The 26,351-nt window shown below is 43.5% G+C and overlaps 1 protein-coding gene across 4 annotated transcripts in view; it reads right to left on the bottom strand.

Annotated features, from left to right (window-relative positions):
* Positions 1 to 26,351, bottom strand: part of GNE (glucosamine (UDP-N-acetyl)-2-epimerase/N-acetylmannosamine kinase) — a 57,812-nt gene that overhangs the window by 20,255 nt on the left and 11,206 nt on the right. Inside the window, exons 1-3 of one of the 4 annotated variants that reach the window (XM_025360740.1) lie at positions 20,456 to 20,634; positions 11,490 to 11,695; positions 8,623 to 9,074 (exon numbers count right to left, since the gene is read on the bottom strand). In XM_025360740.1, coding sequence (XP_025216525.1) covers positions 8,623 to 9,074; positions 11,490 to 11,653 — 616 coding nt within the window. In that variant the 5' untranslated portion in view covers positions 11,654 to 11,695; positions 20,456 to 20,634. Of the gene's footprint in view, positions 1 to 8,622; positions 9,075 to 11,489; positions 11,696 to 20,455; positions 20,635 to 26,351 lie in introns of those variants that run through there. The other 3 variants (XM_025360739.1, XM_025360743.1, XM_025360742.1) reach the window with 3 other exon arrangements.

Here is a 26,351-nt window from a genome sequence, read left to right as displayed (position 1 = left end):
CATCCCTAGGCTGGGATCCCAAGGACAGTTCCTCAGCAAAAATTTAAAATGTAAAAAGTTTAGATTGACAGTGCTATGTCAAACAATGCAAGATATTTATCAATAGGGCCTATATTATCCCATAAAACTGAAAGTGAGCTCCACTCACTTTTTTAAAATTAATTTTTCCATAAGTTATTGGGGTACAGGTGGTAATTGGTTACATGAGTAAGTTATTTGGTAGTGATTTGTGAGATTTTGGTGCACCCATCACCTGAGAAGTATACACTGCACCATTATTTGTAGTCTTCTATCCCTCGCCCCCTCCCACTCTTCCCTCCAAGTCCCCAAAGTCCACTGTATCATTCTTAGGCCTTTGCGTCCTCGTAGCTTAGCTTCCACATATCAGTAAGAACATACAATGTTTGGTTTTCCATTCCTGAGTTACTTCACTTAGAATAATAGTCTCCAGTCTCATCCAGGTCACTGCAAATGCTGTTAATTCATTCCTTTTTTATGGCTGCATAGTATTCCATCATATATATATACCACAGTTTCTTTATCTGCTCGTTGATTAACGAGCATTTGGGTTGGTTCCATGACTTTGCAGTTGTGAATTGTGCTGCTATAAACATGCATGTGCAAGTATCTTTTTCAAATAATGACTTCTTTTCCTCTGTGTAGATACCCAGTAGTGGGGTTGCTGGATCAAATGGTGGTTCTACTTTTAGTTCTTTAAGGAATCTCCACACTGTTTTCCATAGTGGCTGTACTAGTTTACATTTCCACCAGCAGTGTAAAAGTGTTCCCTGTTCACCACATCCACACCAGCATCTACTGTTTTTTTATTTTTTGATTATAGCCATTCTTGCAGGAGTAAGGTGGTATCGCATTATGGTTTTGATTTGCATTTCCCTGATCATTAGTGATGTTTAGCATTTTTTCATATGTTTGTTGGCCATTTGTATATCTTCTTTTGAGAATTGTCTATTCATGTCCTTAGCCCACTTTTTGATGGGATTGTTTTTTTCTTACTGATTTGAGTTCATTGTAGATTCTGGATATTAGTCCTTTGTCAGATGTATAGATTATGAAGATTTTCTCCCACTCTGTGGTTGTCTGTTTATTCTGCTGTTCCTTTTGCCGTGCAAAAGCTCTTTAGTTTAATTAGGTCCCAGCTATTTATCTTTGTTTTGATCATATTTGCTTTTGGGTTCTTGGTCATGAAATCCTTGCCTAAGCCAACGTCTAGAAGGGTTTTTCCCATGTAATCTTCTAGAATTTTTATAGTTTCAGGTATTAGATTTAAGTCCTTAATCCATCTTGAGTTGATTTTTGTATAAGGTGAGAGATGAGGATCCAGTTTCATTCTTCTACATGTGGCTAGCAAATTATCCCAGCACCACTTGTTGAAAAAGGTCTCCTTTCCTCACTTTATATTTTTGTTTGATTTGTCAAAGATCAGTTGGCTGTAAGTACTTGGGTTTATTTCTGGGTTCTCTATTCTGTTCCATGGGTCTATATGCCTATTTTTCTACCAGTAACATGCTGTTTTGGTGACTATGGCCTTATAGTATAGTTTGAAATCAGGTAGTGTGATGCCTCCAGATTTGTTCTTTTTGCTTAGTCTTGCTTTGGCTATAAGGGCTCTTTTTTGGTTCCATGTGAATTTTAGAATTATTTTTTCTAATTCTGTGAAGAATAATGGTGGTATTTTGATGGGGATTGCATTGAATCTGTAGATTGCTTTTGGCAGTATGGTCATTCTTGCAATATCAACTCTACCCATCCATGAGCATGGGATGTGTTTCCATTTGTTCATGTTGTCTATGATTTCTTTCTTCTCTTCTCTTTTCTTTTTTGAGATGTTGTCTCACTCGTGTTGCCCAGGCTGGAGTACAATGGTGTGATCTCGGCTCACTGCAACCTCCACCTTCCAGGTTCAAGTGCTTCTCCTGCCTCGGCCTCCCAAGTAGCTGGGACTACAGGTATACACCACCACACCCAGCTAATTTTTGTATTTTTAGTAGAGTCGGGGTTTCACCACATTCGCCAGGCTGGTCTCAAACTCGTGACCTCAAATGATCCGCCCACCTCAGCCTCCCAAAAGTGCTGGGATTACAGGCTGCACCCAGCCTATGATTTCTTTCAGCAGTGTTTTGTAATTTTCCTTGTAGAAGTCTTCTGACTCCTTGGTTAGGTATATTCCTAAGCATTTTATTTTATTTTATTTTATTTTGCAGCTATTGCAATAGGGGTTGAATTCTTGGTTTGATTCTCTGCTTGGTCACTGCTGGTGTATAGAAGAGCTACTGATTTGTGTACATTAATCTTGTATCCGGAAACTTTGCTGAATTCTTTTATAAGTTCTAGGAGCTTTCTGGAGGTGTCCTTAGGGTTTTCAAGGTAAACAATCATATTGTCAGCAAAGAGGGACAGTTTGACTTCCTCTTTACTGATCTGGATGCCCTTTCCTTCTCTTGTCTGATTGCTCTGGCTAGGACTTCCAGTACTATGTTGAAGAGGAGTGGTGAGAGTGGGCCTCCTTGTCTCGTTCCAGTTCTCAGAGGGAATGCTTTCAACCTTTCCCCATTCAGTATTATGTTGGCTGTGGGTTTTATTACATTAAGTATGTCCCTTGTATGCCAATTTTGCTGAGAGTTTTAATCATAAAGAGATGCTGGATTTTGTCGAATGCTTTTTCTGCATCTATTGAAATGATCATGTGATTTTTAATTCTGTTTATGTGGTGCATCACATTTACTGACTTGTATACATTAAACCATCCCTGCATCCCTGGTATGAAACCCACTTGATCATGATGGATTATCTTTTTGATACGTTGTTGGATTTGGTTAGCTAGTATTTTTGTTAAGGACTTTAGCATCTATGTTCATCAAGGATATCAGCCTGTAGTTTTTTTTGTTATGTCCTTTCCTGGTTTAGGTATTAGGGTAATGGGGGCTTCACAGAATAAATTAGGGAGGGTTCCTTCTTCCTCTATCTTGTGGAATAGTGTCAAAAGGATTGGTACCAATTCTTTTTTGAATGTCTGGTAGAATTCTGCTGTGAATGCATCTGGTCATGGAATTTTTTTTGTTGGTAATTTTTAAATTACCATTTCCATCTTGCTACTTGTTACTAATCTGTTCAGGGTATCTAATTCTTCCTGATTTAAGCTAGTAGGGTTGTATTTTTCCAGGAATTTGTTCACCTCTTCTAGGTTTTCTAGTTCATGTGCGTAAAGGTGTTCACAGTAGCCCTGAATGATCTTTTGTATTTCATTTCAGTGGTGTCAGTTGTATCTCCTGTTTCATTTCTTAGTGAGGTTATTTGGATTTTCTCCCTTCTTTTCTTGGTTAATCTTGCCAATGGTCTAACAGTTTTATTTATCTTTTCAAAGAACCAGCTTTTTGTTTCATTTACTTTCTTTTTGTTTGTTTTTTGAGACAGAGTCTCAGTCTGTCGCCCAGGCTGGAGTGCAGTGGCACGATCTCGGCTCACTACAGCCTCTGCCTCCTGGGTTCAAGCAATTCTCCTGCCTCAGCCTCCTGAGTAGCTGGGACTACAGGCCTGTGCCACCATGGCCAGCTAATTTTTGTATTTTTTAGTAGAGACGAGGTTTCACCATGTTGGCCAGGATGGTCTCGATCTCCTGACCTCGTGATCTGCCCGCCTCAGCCTCCGAAAGTGCTGGGATTTTTTTTTTTTTTTTGAGACGGAGTCTCGCTCTGCCGCCCAGGCTGGAGTGCAGTGGCCGGATCTCAGCTCACTGCAAGCTCCACCTCCCAGGTTTACGCCATTCTCCTGCCTCAGCCTCCCGAGTAGCTGGTACTACAGGCGCCCGCCACCTCGCCCGGCTAGTTTTTTTCTATTTTTTTTAGTAGACAGGATTTCACCGTGTTAGCCAGGATGGTCTCGATCTCCTGACCTCGTGATCCGCCCGTCTCAGCCTCTCAAAGTGCTGGGATTACAGACTTGAGCCACCGCGCCCGGCCAACCAAAGTGCTGGGATTACAGGCGCGAGCCACTGTGCCCGGCAGCAGTTTCTTTATGAAAGAAGGATGGCAAAGTGGCAAAAACTAGAAGTCTTTTTAGACCAGGGAAAAGTAAAACGCAAGACAATAAGCCAGAACAACTCATCCCTGGCAATAATACATTTCATACAAAGTTTGCACCTGCTTCTCCACCTGCACTTCTGATATTATTACCGGTCTGTCTTTGTATCTATCCATAATTCAGCAGCCTCAGCCCTTTCATAAATCCTCTCCATAAAGGCATTTTGTTTTCTGTTGTAAAGTCCTATATTTACTGTGATATACCTTTCATTGTTAGGAATTTAACATGCTTTTTTAACTTTGCTAATTTTAAAATTAAGATTGTAATACATGAACATTCTGGTTACAAAGCTGCAATGTTATATACTGCCTACCCAACCCTATCTTCTTATAAGCAGAGTGATAACATGAGAAGTTCCACATCAAGGTCGGGTGCAGTGGCTCACGCCTGTAATCCCAGCAGTTTGGAGGGCCAAAGGGGGTGGATCACCTGAGGTCAGGAGTTCGAGACCAGCCTAGCCAACATTGTTAAGCCTCATCTCTATTAAAAATACAAAAATTAGCCGGGCGAGGTGGTATGCACCTGTAGTCCCAGCTACTCAGGAGGCTGAGGCAAGAGTATTGCTTGAACCCGGGAGGCAGAGGTTGCAGTGAGCGAGACTGTGCTAATGCACTCCAGCCTAGGTGACAGAGCTCCAGTCTTGGCAACAGAGCAAGACTCTGTCTCAAAAAAAAAAAAAAAAGAAGTTGCACATCAAGAAGCAGGCACAGATTTTATACAGAATGTATTACTGCCCAGTGGTAGATGGCTCTGCCTCATTGTCTTGAGTTTTCTTTTTCACTGGTTTAAAGATTTAAACAAACAAACAAAAATGCAGTTTTAGCTATTCTGTTGTCCTTCTTTTCATAAAGAACTGCTTAAATTGTCCCAAATAGGACCTTAAGCCCTACAAGTACAATTCAATTTTGCTACATTCTGCTTTCTAATGGTTATTTGCTGGGTTTTGTTTTGTTTTGAGATGGAGTCTCACTCTGTTGCCAGATTGGAGTGCAGTGGCGCGATCTCGGCTCACTGCAACCTCTGCCTCCCGGGTTCATGTGATTCTTCTGCCTCAGCCTCCCGAGTACCTGGGACTATAGGCGTGCGCCATCAGGCTCAGCTAATTTTTGTATTGTTAGTAGAGATGGGGTTTTACCATGTTGGCCAGGATGGTCTCAATCTCTTGACCTCATGATCCACCCGCCTCGGCTCCCAGAGTGCTGGGATTACAGGCATGAGCCACCGCGTCTGCCCTGGGTTTTATGCTTTTTTTTTTTTTTTTGAGACCTAGTCTCGCTTCTTCACCCAGGCTGGAGTGCAGTGGTGCAATCTTGGCTCACTGCAACCTCCCTGGGGTCAAGCAATCCTCCTGCCTCAGCCTCCCAAATAACTGGGAGTACAAGCACATGCCAGCGTGCCTGGCTAATTTTTGTATTTTTAGTAGAAATGGGGTTTCACCATGTTGGCCAGGCTGGTCTCCAACTCCTGACCTCAAGTGATCCACCTGCCTGGGCCTCCCAAAGTGCTGAGATCACAGGCGTGAGCCACTGCACCCGGCCAAAACTAGTGTTTTGTTTTTTTGAGACAGGGTCTTATTCTGTCACCGAGGCTGGAGTGCAGTGGCACAATCATGGCTGACTACAGTCTTGACCTCCCAGACTCAAGTAATCCTCCCACCTCAGCCTCCAGAGTAGCTGGGACTACAGGCATACAACATCATACCCGGCTGATTTTTGTATTTTTTGTAGAGACAGAGTTTCACCACGTTGCCCAGGCTGTTCTCAAACTCCTAGGCTCAAGTGATCTGCCCACTTTGGCCTCTCAAAGTACTGGGATTATAGGCATGTGCTACCACATCTGACACATTATTATTTTCTATTCATTATAAGTTTTTCAGTAATACAAGTTTTCCAGAATACATATGGAACTAATGGTATAATTAGAACAGAATCCAAGAGTGTTCCATTGGAAACATACAAAAAGGACTGAAGAGACAGAAGGTTGTTCCACCAGCATTATCTAGATGATCCCTTCATAACTACAAATCTGTCCAAGGATAAGAAATGTTTAGAATGGGCCAGGTGCAGTGGCTTATGCCTATAAACCCAGCAGTTTGGGAGGCTAAGGCAGGAGGATTGCTTGAGCCCAGGAATTCATGACCAGCCTGCGCAAAATAGTGAGACCCCATCTCTACAAAAAAAATTTAAAAATTAACTGGGCATGGTGGCACATGCCTGTAGTCCCAGCTACTCAGGAGGCTGAGATGGTAGGATCACTTGAGCCCAGGAGGACAAGACTGCACCACTGCACTCCAGACTGAACAACAGAAATATGTAGAATGGTTTATGTTATATAGCAGGAAAGCCCAATTCCTTTACTGATGTGATGTAATCTAGATTAAAAATATACAAAATCTCTTTGCTTATTCAATTTTCTTTTTCTTTCTGTTTGTTATTGTTTTTTGTTTTGTTTTGTTTTGTTTGAGACAGGGTCTTACTCTGTCACCCAGGCTAGAGTGCAGCAATGTAATCACAGGTCACTATAGCCACAACTGCTCAGGCTCAAGTGATCCTCCCATCCCAACCTCCCAAGTAACTAGGACTACATGCATGCACCACCACACCCAGCTAATTTTCTTATTTTTTGTAGAGACAGGGTCTTGCTATGTTGTCCAGGCTGGCCTTGTAACTCCTAGGCTCAAGCAATACTCCCACCTCAGCCTCCCAAAGTGCTGGGATTACAAGGTGAGCCACCATACCTGACCCAACCAAATCAATTTTCTGCTCATTAATTTTATAATTCAATAGATCTGCCTCTTAGAAATGAAAGGTCCTAAATAGATTATTAGTCCTAATTTGTCCCCTAGGTAGTACTCTTACTATAAATTAACCAACCGACATTCTGTTTGTAAACTTGTTTTTTTTTTTTTTTTTTACCTCTTATTAGCAAAAGATAATTTCTAGGAAGCTAGAGCACTGAACATTAAAAATGTTGGAACATAAGGCTTATTTACAAAGATACACTCTAATGCTACAACTATGACTTTTGCTTTTTGATAATAATCATCATAATCCCTTACATTAACAAGTACTTATGACACTGCTTCCAACATTCATAATCTCAACAATCCTATAAGAAAAGCATTAAAAATAAAAATGACCATTTTGCCAATGTAGTAAAAAAATACAGAAAATCAGGCCAGGTGCGGTGGCTCACGCTTGTAATCCCAGCACTTTGGGAGGCTGTGGTAGGCGGATCACCTGAGGTCAGGAGTTCGAGACCAGCCTGGCCAACATGGCAAAACCCCATCTCTACTAAAAATATGAAATTACCCAGGTATGGTGGCATGTGTCAGTAATCCCAGCCACTCGGGAGGTTGAAGCAGGAGAATCGCTTGAACCTGGGAGGTGGAGGTTGCAGTGAGCCGAGATTGTGCTACTGCACTCCAGCCTGGATGACAGAGCAAGATTCTGTCTCTCAAAAAAAAAAAAAAAATCAGAAAATCAAACATAAAAACACCCATAATCCCACACCAGAAATAAATATAATAAATGACTTGGTGTACATACTTCCTAACCATTCCATTATTACAATTTTTATTAAAATGGCATATTATGGCTGGGCACAGTGGCTCACACCTGTAATCCCAGCACTTTGGGAGGCCAAGGTGGGCAGATACTCGAGGTCAGGAGTTTGAAACCAGCCTGGTCAACGTGGTGAAATTAAAAATACAAAAATACAAAAATTAGCCAGTTGTGGTGGCATACGCTTGTAATCCCAGTTACTAGGGAGGCTGAGGCAGGAGCATCACTTGAACCCGGGAGGCAGAGGATAGAGTGAGCCTAGATCATGCCACTGCACTCTAGCCTGGACAACAGAGCAAGACGCCATCTCAAAAAATTAAATAAGGCTGGGTGCAGTGGCTCAAGCCTGTAATCCTAGCACTTTGGGAGGCCGAGACAGGTGGATCACGAGGTCAGGAGATGGAGACCATCCTGGCTAACATGGTGAAACCCCACCTCTACTAAAAAATACAAAAAAAAAACTAGCCGGGCAAGGTGGCGGGCACCTGTAGTCCCAGCTACTCGAGAGGCTGAGGCAGGAGAATGGCGTGAACCCAGAGGCGGAGCTTGCTGAGATCCGGCCACTGCACTCCAGCCTGGGCGACAGAGCGAGACTCCGTCTCAAAAAAAAAAAAAAAAAATTAAATAAATAAAATGAAATGGCATATTATACTTATAATTTTATAGCTCCCCCCCTTTACATATTAGGATCGTTCTTATAACTAATATATTTAATGGATTAAAGCATTCCATTCTATAAATATAGCAGAGATTTCTAAAAATCAATCCACTAAGCCTTTTCACAGAAAAGGTGAACCTAGAGAGATAAAGTCATACCATAGGGCAAGGTCTATGAACTAAAACCTTGGCCTTCTCATTGCTAAGAGTATTCTATCCATAATAGTTTCCAAAAGGATTGAAATAGACGGAACATTTTCTGACAAAAACAGCCAGTAGACTGCCTAAAGTCTGAGATACGCACCTAGCCACATGCGAATGATGCTCATGTAGTCTTTGTTCTTGGCTGAGAGAAGTTTGTCGTAAGAAGGACAGCCTGCCAAAAGGATGCGATCATGGTCCTCACACATGGATATCAGGTGCTGCTCTGCACTGCGGGTGCAGCACACATGATAATGAGCCAGTTTTGTTATGGCATGTCTAATAGAGTCATCAATGGTCCCACTGACTTCCCCACCTTCAATGTGAAGGATTCGGATGTTCATCAAGGCAGCAGATGTGGCCAGAGCCAGGGCATCAAACCTGTCTCCATGAACAATCATGATATCAGGCTTCAGGCGATTAAGGACATCTGGCAGCTTCACTAGGGCCAGGCCTACTGACTCCACCATGGCTGCCTCATCTTCTCCCCTCACAATTGTGTGTAGCCTGGTGTTAATGTCAAAGTCATCTTGTTCAATCATTCTATATGTATTTCTAAAACCGGGAAGAAATAAAGATTTAAGAACATGTTCTTAAACACAGAGCCATAACATACAAGAAAAGCAATCTAACACCAACCCTGAAGCGAGAAACATTAAAATAAATAAATTTAAGTATAACTTACAAACATAAAAAGCATAGACCATAAATGTAAACAGCCTGATTAAGATTCTTTTTTTTTTTTTTTTGAGATGGAGTCTTGCTCTGTTACTCATGCTGGAGTGCAGTGGCGTGACCTTGGCTCACTGCAACCTCTGCCTCCCAGGTTCAAGCGATTCTCCTGCCTCAGCCTCCTGAGTAGCTGGGACTACAGGCATGTACCACCACACCCAGCTAATTTTTCTATTTTTAGTAGAGATGGGGTTTTGGCATGTTGGCCAGGCTGGTCTTGAACTCCTGACCTCAGGTAATCTACCCACCTTGACCTACCAAAGTGCTGGGATTACAGGCGTAAGCCACTGCGCCCGGCCAGAGAATTTTTTTATTAGGAAGAAAGAGACTAAACTTTTAACAGTGGTCAGCACTTTTTATATACACTTAGGGGAAAATGTTCTTTACCCTTTTAAAAATTTTTTTGAGACACAGTCTCGCTCTGTCGCCCAGGCTGGGGTGCAGTGGTGCGATCTCGGCTTACTGCAATGTCCACCTCCCAGGTTCAAGCGATTCTCCTGCCTCAGCCTCCTGAGTAGCTGGGACTACAGGCGTGTGCCATCACACCCAGCTAATTTTTGTATTTTTAGTAGAGACAGGGTTTCACGATGATGGCCAGGATGGTCTCAATCTCTTGACCTCGTGATCCGCCCACCTCTGCCTCCCAAAGTGCTGGGATTACAGGTGTGAGCCATCGCGCCCAGACAGCCCTTTTTTCTTTAAGAAAACATTTCACGGTGAAAAGTCTCTCACTTTTGTCTCCCAATCATCCAATTCTTCTCCCCGGAAGCAGCCAATTTCTTGTGTTAGAATGTACTTTAAACATGCATTTTCATTAAGTACTAATCAAATTTCCTATTTAATGGTCTCATCAGATAACTATTTTTCCACCCTTGGTAACTGTGGTAGGCAGATTAAAAACCTACTACCATTTCCCTGAGAGCCTCTCTTCCACTAGTCTTCCTGTCAAAGCTTTCTCCCAGCAGTAAAAGAACCCACTCAGACTTTCATCTCAGGTTCTAGCTAAAATTTCTATTCTACTGAGAGGATGCTCCTAAAGAGCCAGAATTCATTTTGTATTAAAAAAAAATCTATGGATCCCTGAGCTATCCATTAAGTTTCTTCTCTACTCTTTAAGTATTTCCTAATAGTAAATTCCTACCTTGTTTTTAAAGAATAGTCTGAAAAGGACAATTTTATTTTAATGCAAGGTTCTTTCAGATATAGTACTATATTTGTGACCCTCTTTGGAGACTGCATTAATGTATTCATGCCACAAGGGTGCACTAAATGCCTTTTTATTATATATATCAAGATGTGTATAATACACCTTGTTCTCTCAAAGATTGTCCAACCTTTGTTTTTTTGCTGTTGCTGTTGTTTTTTTCTCTTTTTTTGAGATGGAGTCTCACTCTTGTTGCCCAGGCTGGAGGGCAGTGGTGTGATCTCGGCTCACTGCAACCTCTGCCTCCTGGCTTCAAGCGATTCTCCTGCCTCAGCCTCCCAAGTAGCTAGGACTAGAGGCATGTGCCACCACAACTGGCTAATTTGTTTTTTTGTATTTTTAGTAGAGACGGGGTTTCACCATGTTGGCCAGGCTGGTCTCGAACTCCTGACCTCAAGTGATCCACCCACCTCAGCATCCCAGAGTGCTGGGATTACAGGCGTGCGCCACCACACCAGGCCCAACTTTCACTTTTTAAATGTAGCCTGTGATTAATAACAAACCTAATGTCACCAAAATAAATGCCAATGGTCACAGTAATGTAATTCTCTACTTTACCTTGCAGTTTAGATTTTTAAAATCTTGTTCCATATCTACTACTTTATATGCTGTTGGCCTATAAACCAGTTTTAAAGACTTGCCATTAGAGCTCACAAAACAGATTAATGGAATCACATTGTTATATGCATATAATATGTATTTATAAGTGGCATTTCTTTGAATGTAACAACTAGTAACTAACAGTAATATTTTTATAGCTACCATTTATCAATCATCTACTAAGCAGCATCATTGTGATGGATGCTCTATATCATGATCTCCATTCCTCACAATAATTTACAATATAAGTTTTCACTACATTTTATAATGAGGAAACTGAGGCTCAGAGATGCTAAGTGACTTCTCTAAGGCCACATAAAAACTAAGCAGCAGAACTGGAATTTGAAGCTGGGCCTATATGGCTTGGCTAACAAAACCCAAGTTCCTTCTAGCACACTGTTGCAATGAAGAATAAGAAAATGCTTTCGTCTTACCCATAGTCATCTATCAGGTGAGAGCCAAGTACCACAACATCAAGTTCAAAGAACTCAGGTTCAGTTTTAATGCCAAACATGATCGGGGCAAGTTTAGAATAATCTGCACGGTTACAAGTAGCAACACAAACCCGCAGCTTTCGGTTATTTCCATTCTTCTCCATGATTTGCTTGTTTCGTTTTGAGAGGTTCTTAAAATAGAGTTCCTGAAATTGCCAAAATAAAAACTTTATAATCAGAATAACTCCTAGATATAACTAAACTTTAAACTTCTCTAAATCAGAAATAGAAATTTTCAGTCTCAAGTCCTTAACCACTATTTAATATAGTGATTCTTAATCTTTTTATACACCTCCACTTCTATGTGACTCTCCCATTGGTGTATCCAGAGTTAAGAAACTCCAAGGCTGGGTGCGATGGCTCACATCTGTAATCCCAGCACTTTGGGAGGCTGAGGCGGGTGGATCACGAGGTCAGGAGATCAAGACTATCCTGGCTAACACGGTGAAACCCGTCTCTACTAAAAATACAAAAAAAAAAAAAATTAGCCTGGCGTGGTGGCAGGCGCCTGTAGTCCCAGCTACTCTGGAGGTTGAGGCAGGAGAATGGCGTGAACCCGGGAGGCGGAGCTTGCGGTGAGCTGAGATCATGCCACTGCACTCCAGCCTGGGCAACAAAGCGAGACTCTGTCTCAAAAAAAAAAAAAAAAGAAAAAAAAGAAACTCCAGCAGACTAACTATAACACCACCCCATCCTCTCACACTCAAGAACACACATTGGAATGCCATTAAGAAGGAGTGAGATAAATCAGCTCTTGTTTAAAAGGTGAGCAAATATCAGCTCTTTATTATTAAAAATTACTTGCCATAACTCACAGATGAGCCCAACATAGCAGGTTGTCACAAAATCAGTGGTTGAGAACCACTGATCTAGTTCAACTCCCATCACTTTATAGAAAGGGAAACACAGGTCTTGAGAGGGAAAATTACCGCCCCAACATTCATAAGATCACGTCTCATAAGGAACACAGTCTATTCACTCTCACACTATACACTCCCTAAATACAAGGTATTGTGATTAATGCTGGGCAGGAGAAAGAAAAGATAAAAACCTGACCTTCAAGCCCTCATTAGTACCTACACACCAGTGCCAACAAAACTGACAACTCCAAATGCCTATCAGATATCTCCTGCTGTATGTCCTATAACCACCTTAAAGTCAGTGTCCCAAACTGAACTCATTTTCTTTTCCAAACCTGTTCCTCCTCAATTGTTCTCTGAGTTATGCAATTTCATTCATCCAAATGCCTTGAAATCCTTGTCTTTTCTGTTCTTCACCCCATATCTCCAAAATGCTGTCAATTCCACCCCCTAAATGTCTTTCAAATCTATCTCCTCCTCTTCATCCTTACAAGGACTTCCACTAGTCCAGTCCCTCATTTTAGGTCTGGATGATCGTAACGCTGTCAAGTGGTTTGCCTGCCTCCTATAAACTTTCTTATTTATTTATTTATTTATTTTGAGACAAAGTCTCACTCTGTCGCCAGGCTGGAGTGCAGTGGCACAAGCTTGGCTCACTGCTACCTCCGCCTCCCAGATTCTAGCAATTCTCCTGCCTCAGCCTCCCGAGTAGCTGGGATTATAGGCACCCACCACCATGCTCAGCTAATTTTTGTATTTTTAGTAGAGATGGGGTTTTGCCATGTTGGCCAGGCTGGTCTCGAACTCCTGGCCTCAAGTGATCTGCCCGCCTCAGCCTCCTAAAAGTGCTGGGATTACAGGCGTGAGCCACTGTGCCCGGCCTCCTACAAACTTTCAAAGTGATCTTCCTTTCCCACTATCTCTTCCCTGCCTAAAATTACACTTACTCTGTGCCAAAGTGCCAGCCATACCAAACTGCCTCCAGTTCAACTAGTGAATCTCCATATATCTGTACCTTTATAGATGCTACCTATTTTTTCCTCAAACTTCCCTTCCCCCTTGCCTGGTCTTCTACTCATCCTTCAAAACTCAATCTAAGTGTCATCCTTTCTGGAAAGGTTTCACACAAACCTCAGGTCCTCCTCCCCCATGTTTCTCAGTTGCTGCCTTGCTCTGAGCGTATGGCCCTCCCATTCACAGATATACTATTGCTTAGCTCCACTGCTCGCTCATCCTTCCCTGCCATGCTATACCCTCCATTCAAAAAGTAAAATCAGGGGCAAGGAATGAGAGATTTGTTTTATGGAATACTTTTTAGAAGTTTTTACATTTCTGGAGACGGGATCTTGCTATGTTGCCCAAGCCAGAGTGCAGTAGCTATTCACAAGCAAGATCATAGCTCACTGCAGCCTAGAACTCCTGGGCTCAAGCAATGCCCCCACCTTCAGCCTCGTAAGTAGCTGGAACTACAGGCATACACCACTGAGCCAGGCTTGGAACATGTTAAACTTCTCTAAATCAACATAAAATTTCACCTCATGGACTCTGATCTCAATGTTCATGTTTCAGTAAGTGTATCAATATTTAGAATCTGTAATTAGGAATCCAGAGACACTTCAGTAAGGATTCCAGTTCTAGGGGTGCCATCCTTTAGATGAGGGTAAACTCTGAAATTCACTGGAAATTCCATTAGTAGCCCTCTGCTGTTGGTACCTCATCTCTCTTAAAATTCTGTGACCATGCAAACTGTCCCATCATTAGGCCCACTCTGAATTTATAATCCCCAGTAAAAGCTAATTTCACCCAAAGACAAACACTTACAATATAATGAAACGGGCATTCCACCAAGAGAGTTATATTCAGAAGGCCTAAGCACTGTATGGTCTTTTTTGTTTTGTTTTTTTGAGACGGAGTCTCACTCTGTCGCCCAGGCTGGAGTGCAGTGGCACAATCTCTGCCCACTGCAAGCTCCGCTTCCCGGGTTCACGCCATTCTCCTGCCTCAGCCTCCCGAGGAGCTGGGACTACAGGCGCCCAACACCACGCCGGCTAATTTTTTGTATTTTTAGTAGAGACAGGGTTTCATCGTATTAGCCAGGATGGTCTCGATCTCCTAACCTCATGATCCGTCCGCCTTGGCCTCCCAAAGTGCTGGGATTACAGGCATGAGCCACCACGGCCACCACGCCTGGCCTTTTTTTTTTTTTTTTTTTTTTAATAAGGAGTCTCGTTCTGCCACTCAGGCTGGAGTGCAGTGGCTCGATCTCAGCTCACTACGACCTCCACCTCCTGGGTTCAAGCAATTCTCCTGCCTCAGCCTCCTGAGTAGCTGGGATTACAGGCATGCGCCACCACGCTGGGCTAATTTTTTGTATTTTTAGTAGACATGGGGTTTCACCATGTTAGCCAGACTGGTCTCGAACTCCTAATCTCATGATCCGCCTGCCTTGGCCTCCCAAAGTGCTGGGATTACAGGCATGAGCCACCACACCCAGCCACACTATCTAATCTTTAAAGAGACAAAAATATTCTTCCAGAAATGGTTGTCCTAAGTGTTCTTGTATATAATCCTTCCAGTGATCAAATTTGAGCTGAATAAATTGTTGGTAATATTTAATTTGCTGGGTGAGGCAAAACAAATCATTCATGGTTTGTCAGTTTGTATTTATTTTACAGAGAACAGTAAATGTTCCATCTGGCAGTACTAAAATGCTTATTTACCAGGTTACTCAAAGGTTATTCTACCTAAACTGAGAGCAAGCTGACCATATAAATAAACGGTGAAAAATACAACATTGTTACCTAGAAACCTAAAGAACCTAAAAAAGTCAAAAGTTTTTTTAAGGAAAGAAATCAAATCTTAAAAATAATATTAAGGTAAAATGCCTTTTTAAGGGGAGGTTTTAAAAAATTATTTTAAATAACTCAATTTTTGATTAGGTAGTATATTCACATGGTTTAAAACTGAAAAGTCACAAGAGGTTAAGTCGCAAAAAGTCTTTTCATCTGTGTTCCCCAACTAGCTAGTTATTTTCCCTGGAAGCAAATGGTTACTGGTTTCTTAACTGTCCTTCCATGGATAAACTATGATAATATAAATAAATATATGGCTCACGCCTGTAATCCCAACACTTTGGGAGGCTGAGGTGGGTGTATCATGTGAGGTCAGGAATTAGAGAACAGCCTGGCCAACATGGTGAAACCCCATCTCTACTAAACATACAAAAAAAAAAACCAATTAGCCAGGTGTTGTGGCACACGCCTGTAGTCCCAGCTACTTGAGAGGCTGAGGCAGGAGAATCACTTGATTTGAAGTGGAGCTTGCAGTGAGCCAAGATCGTGCCACTGCACTCCAGCCTGGGCAACAGAATGAGTCTCTATCTAAAAAAAAAAATATATATATATATAAAAAATATATATATATGATATATATAATATATATGTGTGTATACACACATATATACACTACACACACACATACACGATGTATATTACAAAATTGGTAACATATTCTACAAACTGTTGGGCCAAATCTTACTTTTTTTTTTTTTTTAATAGAGTCTCCCTCTGTTGCCCAGGCTGGAGTGCAGTGCCATGACCTTGGCTCACTGCAACCTCCACCTCCCCAGTTCAAGAGATTCTTGTGCCTCAACTTCCTAAGTGGCTGGGATTACAGGTGCCCGCCACCACACCCACCTAATTTTTTTGTGTTTTTAGTAGAGATGGGGTTTCACTATGTTAGCCAGGCCAGTCTCAAACTCCTGACCTCACGTGATCCACCCACCTCTGCCTCCCAAAGTGCTAGGATTACAGGCATGAGCCACCGCACCCAGCCACAAATCTTACTTTTTAAAATGCTTTTGATTATGACTCAATTAAATGGTAGAATGAGAATGTTTAAAGATATTGGAAATATCAAATCTAAAAGGGCAAAGTTTTGGAAATTGCTGGCCATCAACTTTTCAAATATACTAAGAGTTATAAGAGCCCTAAAATTTAGCAAAAACATTCAACTTTGGCGGGGCACAGTGGCTCATGCCTTTAGTAACCCCAGCAGTCTGGGAGGCCAAGATGGGCGGATCACCTGAGGTCACGAGTTGGAGACCAGCCTGGCCAACATGGTGAAACCCCATCTCTACTAAAAATACAAAACTTAGCAGGATGTGGTGGCGTGCACCTGTAATCCCAGCACTCAGGAGGCTATGGCAGGAGAATTGCTTGAACTTGGGAGGAGGAGGCTGCAGTGAGCCAAGATTGCGCCATTGCATTCCAGCCTGGGAGACTGATTGAGACTCCATTTCAAAAAAAAAAAAAAAAAAAAAGCCAGGCGTGGTAGCGCGTGCCAGTAATCCCAGCTGCTTGGGAGGCTAAGGCACAAGTATCACTTGAACCCAGGAGGCAGAGGTTGCAGTGAGCCGAGATCACACCACTGCACTCCAGCCTGGGCAAAAGAGTGAGACTCTGTCTCAAAAATATATATATATAAATAAAAACAAGAAATCTGGCTGGACATGGTGGCTCATGCCTGTAATCCCGGCACTTTGGGAGGCCGAGGCAAGGACTCCTTGAAATCAGGAGTTCAAGACCAGCCTGGGCAACACAGTAAGATCCCTGTCTCTACAAACAAATTTTTTTTAATTAGCTGAGCATGGTTGTGCACACCTGTGGTCCTAGCTATTTGGGAGGCTGAGACAGGAAGATCACTTGAGCCCAGGAGTTTGAGGCTATAGTGAGTTATGATAGTGCCACCGCACTCCAGCCTGAATGATGGAGCAAGACCCTATCTTAAAAAAAATTAAAATTTAAATCCAGCCTGGGCCAAGTAAATTTCCTTTTGTAAGGATGCAATCACTTTTCAATGGTACTTACAATGGACAGTCTTGAATTGAGAGAAGGCAAAAAGCTGCTGTCAAGAATTGGGTTTCGGCTGGGCGCAATGGCTTAGGCCTGTAATCCCAGCACTTTGGGAGGCCGAGGCAGGCGGATCACCTGAGGCCAGGAGTTCAAGACCAGCCTGGCTAACATGGTGAAACCCCATCTCTACTAAAAACACACAAAAAATTAGGTGGTTGTGGTGGCGGGCACCTGTCTCTACTAAAAATACAAAATTTAGCCGGGCATGGTGGCAGGCCTGTAATCCCAGCTACTCAGGAGGCTGAGGCAGGAGAATCGCTTGAACCCGGGAGGCAGAGGTTGCAGTGAGCGGAGATCCCGCCTCTGCACTCCAGCCTGGGCGACAGGAGTGAGATTCCGTCTCAAAAAAAAAACAAAAAACAAAAAAGAACTGGGTTTCTCAGATCGCCAGTGAGTTCAAGATGAAGGCAAACTTGTCTATAAACCTGGCCTTAGGTAACATTGTTCTATTTTTCAGTTTATTCATATAGCCAGCTTGCTCCCAGTTTAGGTAGAATAACCTTTGAGTAATTGGTAAGTACTAGGCATTTTAGTACTGCCAGATGGAACATTTACTGTTCTTTGTAAAATAAATACAAATTGACAAACCATGAATGATTTGTTTTGCCTCACAGTATTTTTTTTTTTTTTCTTGAGACAGAGTCTCACTCTGTCACCCAGGGGAGTACAGTGGCGCATTCTCAGTTCACTGTAACCTCTACCTTCCAGGTTCAATCAATTCTCCTGCCTCAGCCTCCCAAGTAGCTGGGATTACAGGTGCACACCACCATGCCTGGCTAATTTTTGTATTTTTTTAGTAGAGACGGGGTTTCACCATGTTGGCCAGGCTGTTCTCGAACTCTTGACCTCAAGTCATCTGCCTTGGCCTTGCCTCACAAAAATTAAAAATTTAAATTAAAAGCCACAAGAGGCTAAATAGCAAAAAGTCTTCTCATATGTGTTCCCCAGCTATATAATTTTTTTTCCCTCAAAGAAACTATAGTACAAATTGGAAAAGGACCACTGTACTCCAGCCTGGGTGACAGAGTGAGACCCTATCTTAAAAAAAATTTAAATTTAAATAAAAAATAAAAACAAGCAATCTTTTAAATGAACATTATGAAGTAGGTGCATTGTCCAGCCCAGAGCTCAGAAAGTCAGAAGGCGGGACTGAATACTTGCATCCATTTCACTCTTCAATTCTATAATTGTACCTGAGCCACCAAAAGAAAGACAGAAAAACAAATAATAGGTGACAGATGGATGGATGACAGATGATAGACAGATAGATGATAGTTTTCAGACAAGTTTGCCTTCATCTTGAACTCACTGGCAATCGCTGAAAAACCCAATTCTTGTTTTTTTGTTTTATGTTTTTGAGACAGGGTCTCATTCTGTTGCCCAGGCTGGAGTGCAGTGACACAATCTCAGCTCACTGCAACCTCCGCTTCCCAGGTTCAAGCAATTCTCCTGCCTCAGCCTCCCAAGTAGCTGGGATTACAGGCATGTGACACCATGCCCAGCTAATTTTTTCATATTTTTAGTAGAGGCGGGGTTTCATCACGTTCGCCAGGCTAGTCTCGATCTTCTGACCTCAGGTGATCTGCTGCCTGGCCTCCCAAATTGCTGGGATTACAGGCATGAGCCACCGTAACTCAATTCTTTTTTTTTGTTTTTTCTTTTGAGACCGAGTCTCACTCTGTCGCCCAGGCTAGAATGAGTAGTGCAATCTCAGCTCACTGCAACCTTCGCTGCCTGGGTTCAAGCCATTCTCCTGTCTCAGCCTCCTGAGTAGCTGGGATCACAGGCGCCCGCCACCATGTCCAGCTAATTTTTGTATTTTTAGTAGAGATGAGGTTTTTACCATGTTGGCCAGGCTGGTCTCGAACTCCTGACCTCAGGTGATCCGCCTGCGTTGGCCTCCCAAAGTGCTGGGATTACAGGCGTGAGCCACTGCACCCCGTAGAAACCGAATTCTTAAAGGCTATTTTCTGCATTCTCTCAACTCAAGACTGTCCATTATAAATGCTGGCAAAAGGGTGTTAACACTTTCCAGAAAAATAATGTCCCACTCAACCGTGGAAAGAGTTCTTTGTGAAGAGAGTATTTTTAAGGCAATCAACTGAAAATAATGAACACTTGGTTCAAGCAGTCACTGAACAGAGGAAACAACAGTAAACATTTGCTGAGTGCTTCTGAAGTGCCAAACATTGTGCTAATAGCTTTCTTCACACGTATTAACTCATTTCATCCTCACAGCCCTCCTATTAGCCCCATTCTACAGACAGGAGGCACAGAGAAAATAATTTACTTGCCCCAAATCACTGTTTAATAGTTCATCATTGGCTGGGCGCGGTGGCTGACTCCTTTGTAACCCCAGCACTTTGGGAAGCTGAGATGGGCAGATCACTTGATGTCAGTTTAACACCATCCTGGCCAACATGGTGAAACCCCGCCTCTACTAAAAATACAAAAAATTAGCCGGGCGTGGTAGCGGCCGCCTGTAGTCCCAGCTACTCGGGAAGCTGAGACAGGAGAATGGCGTGAATCCGGGAGGCGGAGCTTGCAGTGAGCCGAAATTGCGCCACTGCACTCCAGCCTGGGCAACATAGCGAGACTCCATCTCATAAATAAATAAATATATAAATAAAAATAAATAAAAAATAAAATTTGGGGGGAAGGCGGAGAATTAACACTTCTCAAATATACAAGGAAGCCCTGACTCAGAAGGTAGAGTCAGAGCAGGGAGGAGATCTTTTAGCCCAGGCTTTTCACGCCAGGACAGCTTGCCTGCCAGGCAGCTCTCCACCCTCTCTCGCCCCGCCCCGCTCCTCACGGGACACTCAGCATCCCCCCTGGCTGGACAGCACTGTCCCAGGGGACAAGTCAACCTGGGCCTCCCTCTACATCCCCTCCCCTGATCATCGGGGCCCACCCCAAGCCACATGGCGGAGCCCTGAATTGGGCCAAAGAGGGGCCCTATGGTGCAGGCCTGCAGGACATTGGGCGAGACCCGGGTCCAGTGTGGGCCTCCGGGCGCGATGGGGTGGAAAGTGGCCGGGGAGGGGAGGCCTGGGGCAAGAGGCTGGAGGAGGCGGCCCTGGGGGTGGGCAGGATGGTCTCCCGGAGTCCCCCGCCGCCGCGCGGCTCTCACCAGACGCAGTCAGAAGCTCCCTCCCACGCCGCCACCGCGCTCCTCGGGCGACAGCCGAACCAAGCGCCACGAAGCAGGCAGAGCGCGAGCCCGCCCCTCGGTTTCCGCGCTCGGGCGCGCGGGTAGATGACTCGTCGCTCGACCTTGTCCCCACTCCCGGCTTGGCCAGCCACGCCCACCTGGAGCGCCGAATCCGCGAGCGCGCCCTGACACCGCCCGAGAGGGCTCCCGTGATTGGCTGCCCCCGTTCCCGCCCCCCACCCTTTCCGGCGGTGTTTTGAGGCCGGCTGGGTGCAGACCAGAGCGGAGCGTCTTCCGTTGTATCTTCCGCGCTGGAGCTGCTGCGGGGCTGTCCAGGCAGCCTGTGCTCCTGCCCCGGCAGCCTGTGCTCCTGCCCCGAAGCGTCCTCCTCCGCTGGCGACACACGCACTGAAGCCCGAGTCTTCCCGCGGGGTAGTTGTTTGGTCTTGCACCCAAGGAGGGATTTCTTGCGCCTCTCGTTCCTTCAGTTATTTCATAGACCAGGACCGAAACAATACTGTCGTGTAGCGCGGCCACCCCACAGCTGTCCCTAACGTTAAACCTTGTCGTGACTGCTAGAAGACACTGGTGGAGTGTGAATTGATGACCAAGGCATGGCAGAGCCTTCCTGATCTTTATAATCAGTTCAGCGGCGGCCTCCACTACAGGGAACCCCCAGCCAGTCCCGAGGCCTAGGGACATCCAGGGAGAAACGTGGCAGTGGTAAAGGGCTTGCGCAGCTCCTGAAGATAAATAAGACTTTGGGTTGTTGTTGTTTTTGAGACAAGGGTCTCACTATGTTGTCAAGGCTGGGCTCGAGCTCCTGTCCTCAAGCCATCTTTTCTGGCTTCAGCCTTCTGAGTAGCTGGGACTACAGGCCCATGTCACCGAATCAAGCTTTAAGACTTTTTAATGACCCTTTCAAATTTCTGAGTCACTCCCAGCATTTTAGGAAGCCAAGGTGAGAGGATAGTTTGAGGCCAGGAGTTTGAAACGAGCCTGGGCAACAGATTCCTAAGTCACCATTGACAAGAAACTTTGAATGAAGTTGATGATACAAAATATTAACATCTTTTTTTTTTTACAAGCATTAAAAATGTACCACAGGTGAAACTAAGTCTAACAGCTTACTGAGATTTCTTGCTGTATAGCAAATTTCAAATCTCATCAAACTTTTGCAGTTTGTGATGCATTTCAATTAATAATTAAGCTCTAATTTGTAAATACTTATGAACTCTTTGTTCTCCTGCAGCTAGCTTGGAGCCACGAAAAGGTCACATTAGCCACAAAAGAAAAGACATTAGGGATTTTTGCAAGGAAGTGCTATCAGATGTTTGTTTGTTTGTTTTGAGACAGGGTCCCACTCTGTCGCCCAGGCTGGAGTACAGTGGCACTATCTCAGCTCACTGAAACCTCCACCTTCCAGGTTCAAGCAATTCTCCTGCCTTAGCCTCCCGAGTAGCTGGGACTACAGGCCCATGCCACCATGCCCGGCTAATTTTTGTATTTTTAGTAGAGACAGGGTTTCACCATGTTGGCCAGGCTGGTCTCAAACTCCCGACCTCAGGTGATCCACCCGCCTCAGCCTCCCAAAGTGCTGGGATTACAGGCATGAGCCACCACTCCCAGCCCACATTTCTTTTTTAAATCCCATTGGCTGCTGTGTGGAAAATAGATTGGTAGCAGTGAAACTCAACTGAAGTGGATGGATATGATGTTTATTTTGGAAGTAAAATTGATGAGACTTAATTATAGGTTAGATATAAGGGGATGACAGGGAAAAAGACTCAAGAATGACCTCCGGGCCAGGTGTGGTGGCTCACACCTGCAGTCCCAGCACTGTGGAAGGCAGAGGTGGGAGGATCGCTTGCTCTCAGGAGTTCGAGGCAGCAGTGAGCTCAGTCACACCACTGCACTCCAGCCTGGGTGCCGGATGGAGACCTTGTCTCTTAAAAAGCAAACAAAAAAAAAGAAATGACTTCCAGGTTTCTACCATTAGTAATTGGGTGGTTGGTTGTGTACTAAGATGAGAAAGGCTGGGAGAGTGACCTGGTTGGGGAAGAAAGAAGTAAAGTTTTAATTCAGGGCATGCTATGATTGAGATGCGTGTGAGCCACATGAAGCTATTAAATGTGCAGTGAGATTTATGAATCTGAACACAGACTCACCAGACTATAAATGGTTTATTAGTTTCATATATGCTGTAACAAATTACCACAAAATTAGGATCTTCAAAACAACACAAATTTATTATTCTACAGTTTTGGATGTTCAGAGTCCAAATGGGTTTCAAGGGACCAAAATCAAGGTGTCAGTAGGGTTGCCTTCCTACTGGAGGCTGCCAGGGAGAATCCATTTCCTTACCTCTTCCAGATTCTAGAGGCTGCCCACATTCCTTGGCACATGGCACCTCTGACCTCTACCTCCCTTGCCACATCATCTCTGACTCTGCTGCCTCCCTCTCTCACTTAAAAAGATCCCGGTGATTACATTGGGTCCACTCAATAATCCAGGATAATTTTCCCATCTCAGAGTCCTGGTCACATCTGCAAAGTCCCTCTTGCCAAATAAGGAAACATAGGCACAGGTTCAGGGATTAAGATGTGGATATCCAGGCGGGGCACGGTGGCTCACGCCTATAGTCCCAGCACTTTGGGAAGCCAAGGTGGGCAGATCACGAGGTCAGGAGATCAAGACCAGCCTAGCCAACGTGGTGACACCCCGTCTGTACTAAAAATACAAAATTAGCCGGCCATGGTGGCGCACACCTGTAGTCCCAGCTACTTGGGAGGCTGAGGCGGGAGAATAGCTGGAACCCAGGAGGCAGAGGTTGCAGATCATGCCACTGCACTCCAGCCTGGGTGACAGAGTGAGACACTGTCTCGAAAAAAAAAAAAAGATGTGGATATCTTTGGGGAGCTATTTATTCTGGCTACCACAAGAGGTATTGAAAGTCACTTGAAGGCAAGATGGGTATGTTGCTTTTAAAGTTACATACTGTACCTCCAGATATGCAGAATAGAACATTAATTTTTTTCTTCTTGAAAGATAAGAAAAATTAACTTCAAAAACAATGCTTAATGTTCAGTCTTTAAAATCTGAGTGCTGATTACATAGGTGTGTTTAGTTTGTAAAAACTCAAATTATATACGTAATATATATGTACTTTTTATGTGTATTTTACTGTAATGTGCTTTAAAAACAATGCTTAATATAGCTAGAAAAATGTAATTATAAATATAAATGCTTTTAACAGCAGGCAATACATTTTGAGAATTGTATGCACTTTCTAAGCCACTTGTAAGTTTTGTGTTTGACCAACATTGAGAATTTTATATTTCCGTAATCATTTAACCTTAAATGAATAATCTTTTTAGAATTTTCTTCTCTGCTTTCTTGAGATGAAATTGCAGCAAGGACCCTTAGGAGGCATTTTCTCTTGGCTTTTTGAGATCACTTTTCTATGGGTAAATTATATTATGTTTCTGGATTTCTATTACTTTACTGTTTAACATTGTGAATTGACATACCAAAAATCGTCACTAGTTAAGTTTGGTTTGTATGATTTGGTTTTATTTTACTTTAGTCTGAGAACTCTACAAGTTTGCAAAAAAATTACTTATGGCTTTGTAGTATAATAAAATCAGATTTTTCTAGAGATTACTCCCTAACCATAAATATAACTTCAAGCATTCAGGGCATAATTAGGCTATCAATGATTTCTAGGCTTTAAGAGATCCTCTAATCTAACCTTTTCATCAGAGGGGGAAACCTTCCTACAGCACCCTAACAGATGCTCATCTGGCCGCTTTGGGAACATTTCTTGTCATAGACTTGTCTTATTTTATTTGGTGATTTAATTCTTTTAAAGTACTCTGCCTCTCTGTAAATTCTACCCATGTATTTCATAGCCTAAACATTTCTAAATTAAAATAGCCTAAACTATTCTAAACATTGTATCTATAATCATAAGTGCTCATAACAACATTAAGATGTAAATTCTGTATATACCCCCTACTTTACAGATAAAAAGACCAAAATACAGAAGGCGAAATTGCCTGAGGTTGCACAGCTGTTAAACAGAAGAGCCCCGCCCTTGATCCCACTTGCTTAGCTACTACTACCCAGTATTTCCTCTATACTAACTAGAGCATTGCACTTTATGACAGAAACCTATCTCAAGGTCTCAAGGTTCATCTCAGTCATCACTTTTTTTTTTTTTTTTGGGACAGTGTCTCACTCTGTTGCCCAGGCTGGAGTGCAATGGCACGATCTCGGCTCACTGCCACCTCTGCCTCCCAGGTTCAAGCAGTTCTCCTGCCTTAGCCTCCCAAGTAGCTGGGATTACAGACATGTGTCACCACGCCTGGCTACTTTTTGTATTTTTAGTAGAGAAGGGGTTTCACCATGTTGGCCAGGATGGTCTCAAACTCCTGATCTCAAATGATCTGCCCGCCTTGGCCAGGACCCGGATTACAGGTGTGAGCCACCGCACCTGGCCTACAGTCATCACTTTTTGGCTAAGTTGTTCCATTAGTTAAGAGTTCACGTAACTCTTACATTATCCAGCCCACGTCTCTCTGAATGGCTCACATCAAGGTCTTAAGATATTTTAAAAGACATCTTTAAAATCAAGGTCTAATCTCTATGGCATTCTCCTGATGTATTAGTTTAGTGAGGCTTTCAAAAAAGAAAAGAACATTATTTGGCACAAATTTTTCTTAAGGTTTTTATTGAAGTGTTAATAAATACCTAAGCAGCACAGTTGAATTTCGAATTTTCATAAAGTAAAAACCGTCACTAAATTAAAGAAAGAAAACATCACCTGTGCCCATGGGCTGCCTCCTCAAGAGCTGCCTATTCATTACCCATGAAAAAACCTGGCACCAAGCCTGTGGCTAGCTAACAGTGACAATGGTAATTAGCTAATGTGCATGTTAAAGTAGCTCTCCCAAGCATTTGAACTGGGGAATACAGAGAGGATTGGCCAGTTGGAAATGAAAGGAAAATGGGGCACCTTAAAAACATAGTCGCCGGGCGCCGTGGCTCAAGCCTGTAATCCCAGCACTTTGGGAGGCCGAGACGGGCGGATCACAAGGTCAGGAGATCAAGACCATCCTGGCTAACACGGTGAAACCCATCTCTACTAAAAAATACAAAAAAACTAGCCGGGCGAGGTGGCGGGCGCCTGTAGTCCCAGCTACTCGGGAGGCTGAGACAGGAGAATGGCGTGAACCCGGGAGGCGGGGCTTGCAGTGAGCTGAGATCGCGCCACTGCACTCCAGCCTGGGCGACAGAGCGAGACTTCGTCTCAAAACAAAACAAAACAAAACATAGTCGCAGATATGCTGTGAAAGGTAGTACAGGGAGGCCATGGGGAGAGAATCCAGGCCCTGACTCAACTTGAATCCTGAACAACCTTCTGATTTTAGTCTACATGTATCCTTAAATCCTCTTTTTATGTATTTATTTGTTTAATTGTGGTTTTTTTTGGAGACAGAGTCTCACTCTGTCGCCCAGGCTGGAGTGCAGTGGTGCTATCTGGGCTCCCTGCAACTTCCACCTCCCAGGTTCGAGTAATTCTTGTGCCTCAGCCTCCCAAGTAATTGGGACTACAGGCAGGCACCACGATGCCCGGCTAATTTTTTTTTAAATTATTTTTCATGGAGACAGGGTTTCGCCATGTTTCCCAGGCTGGTCTCCAACTCCTGAGCTCAGGCAATCTGCCTGCCTCGGCCTAGCAAAATGCTAGGATTACAGGCGTGAGCCACCATGCCCGGCCTAAATCCTCTTTTGAAAAAAGATGCCCTGTTCCTTGCTTTCAGAAGTTATTAACAGTAAAACTGTGAGCCAAGGAAAATCCCCAACCTTATTT

Source organism: Theropithecus gelada, chromosome 15 (genome assembly GCF_003255815.1).
Source record: "Theropithecus gelada isolate Dixy chromosome 15, Tgel_1.0, whole genome shotgun sequence".
In the NCBI taxonomy this organism is placed as follows: domain Eukaryota; kingdom Metazoa; phylum Chordata; class Mammalia; order Primates; family Cercopithecidae; genus Theropithecus; species Theropithecus gelada.
Note: the sequence above shows the minus strand (reverse complement) of the source record. Positions and strands in the feature narration are given on the sequence as shown.